Below are 13,844 nucleotides of genomic sequence, written 5' to 3' on the forward strand. Positions count from 1 at the left end.
AGAGCTAAGATTATGTGAAATGTCAATGCCCTCAACAATAACAGTTATATAGAATATCACACTCTAATGTTGACCTCGGACCTGGGATTGGCTCCGAGAGTTGATCTCGGCCCGAGCCCGTAGGGCGAGGGCCGAGATCACTCGAGGGGCAATCCCAGGTCCGAGATCAACATTAGAGTGTGATATTGTTTATATCATATACCTAAAACACAACAAGTTGATAAACATTTTTTTAAAAATGGGGGGGGGGGTATTGACCCAAACATAAATACATGGTATACTATACAACGATATTTGACTATTTTATTCCTTCAGTGAGTTTACTTTAATGGTTATGTTTCCAGTACTATTGGCATTGTGAAACATGCTAAGTGAATTATTTTTATTTCTTTTTTCGGATTTACCAAACTCGCCCGTTTTCATTATTTTATATAATTTGTAAGAGTTGTAGAACTTTGTTTACGTGGCGTCATCGTATGAACGGGAATGTTTACAGATCTGATGCTACTATTTATTTGCTTAGGGAATGTTACCTTATACTGAAGTAAGTTTTTTTTTTTACCGTTTCCCATCTGTTTAGCATCTATAAGTCGTTGAAAAACGTCGGAAGATATTGGTTCTGCTTTTCTCGTTTTATTGCCAAGTCCTCGGGATTTTAGATTTCAGAAATCGTTTTAAAGCAGTTTTCTACATCAAAATTACCATAAATTAACATTTTGATCTCCATTAGGACCGGGAATTTCTAAATTTCTAAAAATGCTTTAGTATCACCCTCCATAATCCTCCTACTGTTTTCTGTCGCCTAGAACGTTGATTGTTTTTAAATGAAGTTAAACTTGTAATTGTTCTAAATAAACAATTGTTACTTGGGTTACCCCCCTTTGCTTAGATACTCGCTACAATTTAGCGCTGTTTTTGAAAACGTTTTTATTTAATTTTTCTGCTTAAATTAAATTTTGTCGTGAAAGAAAGTATTATATTTGAAAAAAAATTGTGTCTAACATCATTTTTTCACGTAGTTATGTTAGATTTCAAAAGATTAAAGAAATACCATTTGAAATTTGAGGGCGAGACAGCCCCTTGACAACGGGCCGAGACAGAGATATCTCGGCCCTTAGGGCGATACAGCCCTACCTACTTGCAGCTGTCTCACCCTATCCAAGATAGGTGTATCAGGGCTGATACACTACTAGGTATATGATATATATAGAATATCACACTGTAATGTTGATCTCGGACCTGGGATTGGCCCCGAGAGTTGATCTCGGCCCGAGCCCGTAGGGCGAGGGCCGAGATCACTCGAGGGGCAATCCCAGGTCCGAGATCAACATTACAGTGTGATATTGTTTATATCATATACCTAAAACACAACAAGTTGATAAACATTTTTTTTTAAATTGGGGGGTGGGGGTGGGGTGGGGTGGGGGTGGGGGGTGGGGGGTGGGGGGGGTCATTGACCCAAACATAAATACATGGTATACTGTACAACGATATTTGACTATTTCATTCCTTCAGAGAGTTTACTTTAATGGTTACGTTTCCAGTACTATTGACATTGTGAAACATGCTAAAGTCTGGGTTTTGTAGCTTTATTCCATTGCTGATTTTTATTTATTTTTTCGGATTTACCAAACTCGCCCGTTTTCAATATTTCATATAATTTGTAAGAGTTGTAGAACTTTGTTTACGTGGCGTCATCGTATGAACGGGAATGTTTACAGATCTGATGCTGCTATTTCTTTGCTTAAGGAATGTTACCTTATACTGAAGTAAGTTTTTTTTTTTACTGTTTCCCATCTGTTTAGCATCTATAAGTCGTTGAAATACGTCGGAAGATAATGGTTCTACTTTTCTCGTTTTATTGCCAAGTCCTCGGGATTTTAGATTTCAGAAATCGTTTTAAAACAGTTTTCTACATCAAAATTGCTGTAAATTAACATTTTATCTCCATTAGGACCGGGGATTTCTGAAAATGCTTCAGTATCACCCTCCATAATCCTCCTACTGTTTTCTGTCACCTAGAACGTTGATTGTTTTGAAATGAAGTTAAACGTGTTATTGTTCTAAATAAACAATTGTTACTTGGGTTACCCCCCTTTGCTTAGATACTCGCTACAATTTAGCGCTGTTTTCAAAAACGTTTTTATTTAATTTTTCTGCTTAAATTAAATTTTGTCGTGGAAGAAAGTATTATATTTGAAAAAAAATTGTGTCTAACATCATTTTTTCATGTAGTTATGTTAGATTTCAAAAGATTAAAGAAGAAATAGCCATTTGAAATTTGAGGGCGAGACAGCCCCTTGACAACGGGCCGAGACAGAGATATCTCGGCCCTTAGGGCGAGACAGCCCTACCTACTTGCAGCTGTCTCACCCTAGCCAAGATAGGTGTATCAGGGCTGATACACTACTAGGTATATGATATAAACAAATATTGATAAAAAGTTCACATGTTCCTATGACTTGAGTGAGATAAAAAGAGTAGCTGCATTAGACACAACTTAGTATATTATGGTAGAATAACCTACCTGTGAATCCTGAGACACACTCACAAGTGTAGTCTCGGTGTCCATCTACACATTTCCCTCCATTTTTACAAGGCATAGTCTTGCAGTCATCCTCACTGTGTTGACAGGAAGAACCTTCATAGCCAGGATTGCAACTACACTTTCCTGTCTGTGCGTCACAAGTACCATTGTTACAGACAGTGTTGTTACATAAATCCATCAACTCACATTTACCATTACTTCCTGTGTTTGGAATTAAAAGATCAATTTTACAAAATTGCTAACATTTGTTTAAAGCATATAATGGTTCTAACTCGGGTTTTCACCCACATCATTCACACGAATCTTCCTAACCAAAGTTTCACAGCAGAATTCTTGTGAAAAGAAACAAGGTGTGTTGTACAGATTCAAATTCACAACCTTCAATTGCATTTAAAACAAACTTAAATGTGATGCCCATTTCAAAACGAGTATTTGTTTAAATTGGTAACTTTAGAGCAATCAAAAGAATGCTATGAATTTGAAAATATTTTTAATTACTGTAGAAGTACTTTTTTCCGCGCGGTATTAATTTACGCTATGTACGTGGTCACAAATTTTCAGCGGAAATTTATCCCAGCGTACTTAAAGTAAATGAAAGACATTAAGTGGCAATCTAAGAAATCCGCCCACTTTTCTACCCGCGGAATAAACAGAAATTGTAATTCCGCGGACTTATGAACCCGTGGAAAAAAGTACGTTTACAGTATCTTTTTCGCTTCAACAAACATAATACAAAGTGCAAGCTTACTTATCTGAGGTTTACATAAGAGTGCATACAATATAGGTATGTAAATCTGACAATCATAATGTTGTGTTGCCTGATAATTATTGTACACTTGATATTGTAACTTTACTTTAGCATGTGTTTTTTAATGTATGGTTTGTTTTATCTATCACAATAGCTGAGTAGTTCCCATAAGGCAAATTTGAATAAATCTGTAAATATTCATTTGTGTTAAGGAATGAATATATTATCTTTTCGGTGGATGGAGGGGTCCACGAATAAAAAAGACGGAAAACTTTTTCGTCTTTTTTTTTTCGTGGAATCCCTCCATCCACCGAAAAGATAATATATTTATTCCTTATCATTTAAATATGTAAAGCATTGAGTTTGAATGATAAAACATATGATTTGAGTTCAATTAAAGATTTATTTTTGAACTACATTATAGGACGCTTTGATATTTGCGTAGTATTTATGAAGACATCAACTGAAAATCGTAAATGGCGGCTTCCACGAACTGTTTACTTTTGACTCACGAACGGGTTCCCTGTGAACTGAAAGGTGCAGCTTTGAAAGGATGAGTTAGAAATGAATCCTGTGGATAGAAAATTGCTGGAACTTTGTTGAGTGGAACTGGCATTCACCTCAATGTTCGATGTCGGTACGAACGGTAAGCGTGGGACATGTGCATGATGTATCATGGGATCAGAGACCAGGCAAGTAGGGTTCTCTTGAGAGTTTCTATGGTTTCCAGGGGGACAAGTGAGTGTTGCAGAGGGTCTTGCAAGTTTTGCTAGTGAATTACTAAGGCATTGCTTTTGATGGTCACTGCAATCCTTGTTATAACTGCATACGGACGCCTCGTTCCGGTGCCCACTCACGAACACAATATGTCGGAGTTCAAAACCATCATCGTTAAGGGTTTGAAAAATATCATCGAAAGTACCAATATCGAAATTTCCTCCCTTGGAATCCATTTTCAGAAATTGCATAAGCAGACGTGTACGCGCGTGTGTTATGTTTTTCCTTCAAATAGTCATATTTATTTTATTTTGTACAATTAATTGTTTATTTACCATTTATTTTTAATATGTTAATGTTTTTTGTTGAATGAATTTATTTGGAGCGATAGAGTTGTTAAGTTGTTCTTTTCAGGATTCCCAATCTATAAATAGATCTATAAATAGACAATTCAGTGGAATCCCCAACATTCCAATAGAATGTAGTTCCGGCCATTTATTATTTTATTTTTCGGGGTATACGATATTCATATGATAGATTAACCAATGAAAAGGCGTGTAAACATAAAATTAAATGATTTGGGTTTTTTATAAACTAAGGTTTACATAATAGTGCATACAATATATGTAAATCTGACAATCATAATCCTGCTTTTGTCTCTTTATTCAAAGCAACTGTTACAACACATTGCTGTTTATCACTATCCTGCACAGTGATCTAATCTTGTCGCAAATATCTGTAAAGGCTTGCAAAATGAGGAAATGCAGAAGAATGACCTTGAAAAAGACACAATGTCATGAGAAACTTCTGTGTACAATGTAAGCATATATCTTTCAGTGTTGCAAGCATATGATAATATTGATAGATCATACAGAGAAATCTTTAAAAAAAGTCAGAACTTTCTCAAAATTAGATGGATCAGGGTCAACATATTCACATCCTACCATGGTATATAACATGTTCCTTCTTTGTTAGCCAGAGATGACCACCTGCTTCTCTCCTTTTACCCTTGGCTACCAAATATGAAACTAGAAAGAATTGTTTAGTGCAATAAAACGGATGTCTTCCCTTCCATTTTCCATATAGTTTTCTAATACAGTTTTAGGGGTCATCTTTAAAGTGGAAAATTAAGAGTTACGGTATATAATATACTTCAACCAAGGAACATCGTTTTGAACATATGATAGTAAATTAAACTTACCAACATACCAAATACCAAAGGCCTATGTCAAAAGACAAAAAGTTATGCTCCGGAAAAAAAACCCTGAAATTCTGTTATTTGAATTTTAGATAAAAGGTCAAGGGTAATGGTCATCAAAATAAAATGTGACACACTGCTTATCATGGTATACCCACATACCAAATATCAAAGGCCTATGTCAAAACACAGAAAAGTTATGGCCTAGACAAACTTTGTAGAGAAGCGAAAGAAGAAGTAGAAAACATGTTCCCCTTCTGGAAGGGAGAAATAGATAAGCAGGTCATCATCTTTGAGTAGAGAAGTTGGACATTTCTATAAACATGAGGGGAAACCAACCAAATGTTTTCAGAGAAATTCTCTGAATGAAATAAGTTTATGAGAGGAGATTTAAGCCCCATACTTTAAGTGTTTGCAAGGTCTTCTTTGTATTTAAGATCAATACATTTGTACTCATTTTGAAATAGGCATCATTACAGTTAATTGTGAATCGTTGCAATATTTCTGAGGTCATCTACTTAGAGGGTCCAAATTGCTTTGGCATCAAACCCAATGGCCTACATTTTTGCAGCTACTCCCTTTACACCGGAAGTTGGGGGCGCACTTACAGCTGCGGTTCTAAGCTTCATATACATAGCATTAACAAATAGTGTATAGTATAGCTTACGTTACCAAATTCTTAAGTATACCAAGTTTTAACAGGTTGTAATATATCTATGACAAAAACAAGGTTTAATTGCTTTGACTTTATGGAGAAAACTTTTTAAAGTATGCACTTCGTGAAATTGTAGAGTTGTGGAATGGGGGTGTTGTAGGTCTGTCCAAATTATGCAATTAACACCAAGGACTTTAATAGTAATCTGTTTTAAAAACGATGTAGACACATAAATTGAAAGCATATGATACAATCAGGCACGTAGCATCGAAAGGGGTGGGGGTGGGGGGAAGAGAGAGAGAAAATTTGACTTCATAATATTGTCTAAAAAATTTTGACAAGTAAATTTTAAAAATAATAATAATCCAAAGCTCGAGAAGGAAGGCGGCAAGGGTTGATTTTTCAGTTCCATTCATCCGTTAAATTTTACATTTGCACTACCATTTACGACAATGTTTTTTTTCTAGGGAGGGGGGAGGGGCTATCCGACTATAGGTCTTTCTTTGCACGTGAAAACAACCAAGTTTGTATATAATAATAAGAGGAGGCAGACCCATTGTTGCTAGGATCCTGATGATTGTTTTTGAGCTCGTTTGAGTAATTTAAGTGCAAGAAGAGGTGTAAGACGATGTACACAAAATCTAACTTTCAAAATATCAAATCACACGCGAAAAAAATATCAAAATTTAACAAAAATGTTACACTAGACATACCAATTCGAGATAATTAACATGCTTTATTTATTGGCACCTAGTGTACATTTAGCAACAAGTAGTTTTGTTCAGTGTGAAACCATAAATTGATAATGTACATGTACCGGTATGCGTTGGTTTTACATGTGTTTTTAGGCATATCGTATTGAATGTTTTGTTTGTGTGTTTTGGTTGTCGAAAATATTGATAAAAATTAATAATGAAGAATTGCTGATATACTAAGGACATCATGATTCTGATCTAAAGAAATCGAGGACTAGGTAATATTTACATACTTTATTACATCATAACCATACATTGCTTGTGAGAAAACCACGCAAAAATGTAATTTTGGACTAAAATATTTTGTTCAATTATACTATTTTAAAGTCATTACACTTAATTCTTAGAAAAATTCCTTAACTGGCAATTGATTGCAGTCAAAAATTGTAAATTTTCTATTTATTCCTTGTATGGCACTGTCAACTGTGGACCGCAATTTGCAGCGCGCCCTCTGTAATCAGGGGGGAAATAACTCGCATAGCGTTATGAAAAATGTAGGCCATTCTTCATGACTAAACAATTAATGTTTTAAATATAGAATGACAAGTTTATTTACTTCATTGAAATTCCACAGCAAAGCATTTTTATAAAGAAGGTGTTGCACGTCTCATGTTAATTTCCCTAAAGGTGTTGCATGAAAGATCGAAAAATTTAAGTTATTTAAATATATGATAAAACCAATTGGAACATATGTCTTGATTCAATAATTTTTGAAAATAAGTTTAATAGACGTTTATTGACAAAATTAGCCAAAATATTTAGAGTTTAAATCAAGCAATAAGTGATTTGTATGATTTTTAGCGTTAAAATGGATGGGTATCCCCAAATTTCAGAAAAACTGCCTCCGTGAAACAAAATTAATTTAGCATGAGCATGTTCTTCGAATTTCCCTCTAAAAAACTGTCGTTGTGAAATTTTGTTTCACGGGGCATTTTTTTGCAAATTTAAAAAAATCGAAACGACTTCACTAGTATTATTTTCAACTTCACCTGTACGTTAATTGTCCTCAGTAATGTATGGTCTACTGCGTGCTTCAGTGGATAAGGTCGTCGACTCTTAAATGTAAAGATGTTTTCTATTTTTAGAACGACCGGGTTCGACTCCCTCACGAACATATTTTTTTTTCATATTCCTTTTCCATCTAATTTTTTTTCTTAATTTAAACACGCTTTTAGTTTTTATAAATGTTTCATGTCAAATCGCTGTTTATTACCATGTTCCGAGTTTGAAATAAGCTTCCAACCTGGACATTGTTTAGTTTGTGAATAAGACTCTCAACAAACACGCCGAATACAGCATGCAATACCTGTGCTTTGATAGCCAAGGCTGCTAACGAGAACTTTTATGTTTTTTGAATGAAAGTTGTTGACAAAGGCATGGTGCCTTTTACGAAAAACCGTTGTGAACTTTGCAAAAGCTTTGGAAGAAAAACTTTGAGGCCAAACGAGGTAAATAACCGTTAAACAATTTGAGTTTATATGTATTCCAGTAGCAAATTGCTATGTTGAATCAATTTTTACAGGTGCATGTACTTTGAATAATGTTGAATTTCATTGATGCGTATTATAATCCCATATATTGTTTTGTGGCCAGAGTCATGTGCAGTTGCCAATTGTTGGTTATAGAAAATAAAACATACGAGTATAAGAGCTTTTGGACTGTAGTAGTATAGAATATTAAATATTTGATACACTGGTAACATGTAATCGTAAACATTGTATCTGATACTCAGGGGGAAAAGAAGACAATTTAATTTTCACGATCTCAAAAATTATCTTTAGACTACATGTATAATGTATTGACACATAAAATGTATTAGGCGTGTCCCTAGTACAGGGGAATCCTTCAGATATTTAAATGGCAAATGCGCAATGAGTATAAATATAAATGAAGGTCAGTTCTACGTCACGAATGTTGGTACGGAGCTACGATTAGGGAAAATTACCGCTTCTGTGCAACACCCTCTTTTGTTGAGACCACAAATAAAACAATACTTACCTAACTGGTATGGGTAATCACAGAAACATTTAGGTGTTAGTGTTGTGTAGTCATTAACACATCCACCATTTGGACATGGTGTATTGCTACAGAAATTTTTGGTGACCTGGCAATGTCTTCCACTGAATCCAGACCTGCAGCCACAGGTGTAGCTATCGACACCATCATTACATGTACCATTATACAAACAACCATCTCTGTGGGAATCACAGTCATCTAAAATTATACATACATATATCATATGACCCAACTGTTTTGTACACAGTATTGTTTAGAAATACATAAATTTTTCCGTTAAATCACAATATTAGACCCTGAGTCACTTTGCACCGACTCAATAAGCTTTAATTGGGTCTCTGAAATGTGGCCCTACACCTTTATCAATCACTAAACAAATGTATTTATGCACTACATTTCTCAAGTACTTGTAACACATCACTTTCACAAACTATAAAGTTGGTGATATTGAACAAAATCTTTAAAATTCTAGATTCGCTACAGACACACTTGGGCCCAGTTGGATAATAAGTAGAATAAATTTGAATTTTCACTCAATATACATGCAGATGGTTGAATTTAATTTTCAAATTCAATTTGACATATTTTAGCCTTGTTTCTCAGAAGATTCTGCAAATAACATTTATAATGACACTGGTTATGCATTTTTCTACATTTGCGACCTTCGCAAACGGTACAATATATGCCCGACGGACAGTGAAATTCAACCTGGAAGCATATTGTGCACTCTGAATTGATACAACACACATTCTGAATAGAAAAGCTTAAAGTGTGTCATGGTGCACCAATCCATCTGACATGTGAACTAATTATGCATGTATTTCTCCGAGAGTGAGGTTGAAACAAAATGTTGGTGCAATATATCTATCTATGATGATAAAAAGTCCAGGAAACCATTTGATCTACTTTTAGCCCTAAAGTAGGTCATGGTGCACCAATTAAGTTGAAATGTGAACTGATTATGTATTTCTTTGAAAGGGAGGTTGTGACTATTCAGAGCAATACCTGTGACTATACCAAAAACAATCTGGAAAACTGTTTGACCTACTTCTATCCCTAAAGTACTGTAGGTCATTATGCGCCAATCCAGCTGATATGTTAACTGCACTTGTCTTCCTCCAAGAGGAAGCCTTTGACTAAATATCAGGGCAATATCTGTATCCGTAATGAAAAAAGCCTGTAAAACTGTATGACCTATTTTTAGTCCTAAAGTAGGTCATGGATGGACCAATCAAGCTGAAATGTTAACTGAACTTGTATTCCTCTGAGAGGAAGCCTTTGACTAAATATCAGGGCAATATTTGTATCCATAATGAAAAAAGCCTGGAAAACTGTCTGACCTATTTTTAGTCCAAAAAGTAGGTAAAGGATAGACCAATCCAGCTGAAATGCAAACTGAACTTTTATTCCTCCGAGAGGAAGCTTATGACTAAATATCAGGGCAATATTTGTATTCGTAAGGGAAAAAAGACTTGAAAACTGTTTGACCTATTTTTAGCTGAAAAGTAGGTCATGGATGGACCAATCCAGCTGAAATGCAAACTGAACTTGTATTCCTCCAAGAGAAAACCTTTGACTAAATATCAGGGCAATATCTGTATCCATAATGAAAAAAAAGCCCAGAAAACTTTTAGTCCTTATGTAGTTCACGGACGGATGAATCAATCCAGCTGAAATGCAAACTGAACTTGCATTCCTCTGAAAGGAATCTCATGTGTAAATTCTAGGGCAATATCTGTATCTGTAACAAATAAAAGTCCGGAAAACTGTTTGACATACTTATAGCCCTAAAGTAGGTCAAGGATGGACCAATCCAGCTGAAATGCAAACTCACTCTTACAGTACTTGAGGGAGATATTGTGATCAAATTTCAAAGTTGTACATGCATCCGTTACGGAAGAAAGTCCCGAAAACATGACCCCGCACGTACGGACGGACAGCGGCGGGTGGGTGGATTTTATTTTTACGGCGTGACCATTTCTTGAGGGCGAAGCAAAAAGTATTGGAATCTGTAAAATTTATATCGATAACGAGAACAAAAAATATCCCGAAGTTAGCACCTAACGCTCTATCAAAATATCCTCATAACTTTAATAGACATTTGATCCACCTATTTATTGAACGCAGGAAACATAATGCAACTGATGTAATTGTGACGTCATATTCAGCGTCGGTGTTTAGCAAATTTACAAAAATGTAGGAGACATAATGCAATCAAGGAGTGATTAAATATATGATTAAGAAAATAAGATTGACATGCTTTTACGGAATTTATGCAACATCTCAGAACGTTAACTTGGGTACACGAGATTCAATATGGAGAAATACATGTACACATGCTCATATTCAAATCGACGCTATTTGGACCAAAATTTTCAAGTTCCATAGGTATTGTTTATTTTCTATATTTTTCTTTTAAACCTGTATACGTGTTACCTATAGGGAGAGCTGTGCTCTATTAAAGACAAATGAGTTTTTTTCAACAGAAGCTCATCATTTAATGCCAGATGGATATAAATCTATGCTATTCTCACAGACAAATTCCAGGTTAAGCTTAAATTTCAAACAGAAATGATTTACGCCTGTAAGAATGCAATAAATTAAGAAATTCATAGAGATCTATTTTCTTCTCGTGGCTTTTTATGTTGCTATACCGGAAATATAAACAAGAAGCGTAAATACTGGAGTCGAATATGAAAATTTTCCGGAAATTGGGGGTTTGCTAAATAAAAAATTAGGGGCGGGCGGGGATGATAATCTATCAATTAATCATTGCTCAATGTAACCAGCATATAACCATTACGTTGCCACAAGGACTAAGCAGATTTAGTAACCAGTGCTCAATGCAACCAGCATAACTATTACACCCTCCCTCTTTTCTAAAATTCATCTACCCCAAACCCTTTCTACAATTTTTCTTGAACTAACAAGGATTTTCAAATTTGAGAAAAAATATTTTACTTTCAATATTCTCAAATTATCTAACTGGATGCTTCATCCAGGAAAATAAATCAAAGGGGGGCCTTAAAGTATTTTTTCTGACCTATCATGTAAACTTTTGTTAATCATATGATATTTCAAACAAAAAGGAGGTGCACCCCATAACTCCTTCAGATCCTCCACAACTCTGTACAATCATTCAAAAGAAGGTTTTGGGAAGAGGAATTTGAAGGATGTATATGCATATAATATATGTCTGGTCCTTACACTTATAACAGAAAATTTGAATGTTGTGAAATGAAATTGGCATGGTGATTTCAAGAGATGTCCAGGAGTTTCATCTGTGCCACAAGTTCCCCTAATCTCTGCGTTTGATTAATAAAATCATCGGATATCAACTTGTATAAAGAGTTATAAATAAATAGTGGTGGATCTAAATGTGGTAACACTGGAAAATCTTGTCCTTTCGCAAAACATCCATTGAAATACTCCTGTCACTGGCAGTTTGCCCAGGAATCTAGATCAAATTCCACCAAATCTCATGACAGCTACTTTGGTCTGAATTTACTTCTGAAATAGGTTATTTATCACTCTCATCTTTTTTGAGAAAACTCAAGTATTTTCTCAACTTGAGTAAGACTCAATTTCAAGGTACACTTTAATGATTTCAACTCAGCAATTTGAGAAAAACTCTCAGATTTGATCAAGTCAGAAAGCTGTTGAGTATATTCCACATAAAGGAGCACAATACTTGCATATTATTTTGGCAGACTATATAGCCTTATAGTTCTTGAAAACGAGCACATAGAACCTGCCCTCTTTTTTGACAATGTTCAGTTTCCACCATAATTTTCATATGCATAAGGTATAAGCCCCAACCCCTTAAATAGTGGTTATTAATGGTGGGAATGTAAGCTTGAATTGATGAATCTAACCCATGTAGTGAAGGATAAGTGATAACCACCCCTCCCCCTCAATGTCTTTTTTAAGACAATTGTGAAGTCAACTTCTCATGACTAGCCCACTCATCCACTTTGAATGCCTGTATTATAATACTTACTGCTATTCAAAACTTTAAGAAATGATGCTTAGGACTGTTACCATGTATCACATCCTCAGATATACTACGGAGTAACAAGGGTCCATTTAAAGACTTTCCTATATATTTGTATGTAAAACTTTGATCCCCTATTGTGGCCCCACCCTACCCCTGGAGGCCATGATTTAAACAAACTTGAATATCCACTATGTCAGGAAGCTTTCATGTAAATGTAAACTTTTCTGGTCCAGTGGTTCTTCGGACGATTTTTAAATATTTCCCTATATATTTGTATGTAAAACTTTGATCCTCTATTGTGGCCCCATCCTACCCCTGGGGGTCATGGTTTTAACAAACTGGAATCTTCACTATGTCAGGCAGCTTTCATGTAAATTTCAGCTCTTCTGGTCCAGTGGTTCTTCACGGCTACCCATGTCCTATATCATAATGTATCGGTTATGCAAGAAAATTCGTTTGGAGTGTTTTCGATTATGAGTTAAAAGAGAACAACACGCCGCTTCGACAGGTAGGAAGATCTGAGTTTTTCTTGTTTATGATAATTTAACCTTTGTTGACGAAAATCGGGGAATATTGTCAGCTGTAGAAATGATTAAAGTATACGAAATAACCACAATTACCCATATCTAAAGTGGCAAGACGACACGAGATGATTTTCCGAGAGCAGAAAGAGGTTGAATTTTGAAAATTTCTCACAACTCTCGATTGTCAGGATCAATATCGGCTCAATCAGCTAACCAGTCGAAATAAGTTGACCACTCTAGGGACGATTTGTGCAAGTCAAAATTACTCTACTTTTTTGATGTTGGTGTAACGTGTTGGGGTTCGAAGGTTTGGATGAGTCCCTATACTTATTGATATTGATCTTAAACAAATGATTAGGAAATATACGAGTCAATATATACAGATATGTGCAAGATTTCCTATCTTTATCATAAAGAGACTATAGATCTTGATGTGACAGATCCGGGAGTACGGGAGATGTGTCCTTATACCGGACAGATCCCTTTGTCGAAGGACTGATCAAACAAAATAAAATAAACACCAGGTGAACGTCCCCACCTTTAAAAGCTTCCCTACTAGTATACTAGACACCGTATACTGTTAGTTTCTTTATTCACCGTACCTTCGATAACTCCTTGCCAGCGTCTACTTCGGAATGACACTGTCTCTCGCAAAACAGCCGTATTTATACTACCCGGCATTCGTT

At 35.4% G+C, this 13,844-nt stretch overlaps 1 protein-coding gene across 2 annotated transcripts in view; it reads right to left on the minus strand.

The window, feature by feature from the left end:
* The window catches only part of LOC125668853 (sushi, von Willebrand factor type A, EGF and pentraxin domain-containing protein 1-like), a 337,072-nt gene that overhangs the window by 140,090 nt on the left and 183,138 nt on the right, over window positions 1-13,844 (minus strand). The window contains exons 36-38 of one of the 2 annotated variants that reach the window (XM_056161741.1): window positions 8,620-8,835; window positions 4,958-5,041; window positions 2,528-2,749 (exon numbers count right to left, since the gene is read on the minus strand). In XM_056161741.1, coding sequence (XP_056017716.1) covers window positions 2,528-2,749; window positions 4,958-5,041; window positions 8,620-8,835 — 522 coding nt within the window. The remainder of the gene's footprint in view (window positions 1-2,527; window positions 2,750-4,957; window positions 5,042-8,619; window positions 8,836-13,844) is intronic. The other variant, XM_056161742.1, reaches the window with a different exon arrangement.

This window comes from Ostrea edulis, chromosome 4, assembly GCF_947568905.1.
Source record: "Ostrea edulis chromosome 4, xbOstEdul1.1, whole genome shotgun sequence".
NCBI lineage: Eukaryota > Metazoa > Mollusca > Bivalvia > Ostreida > Ostreidae > Ostrea > Ostrea edulis.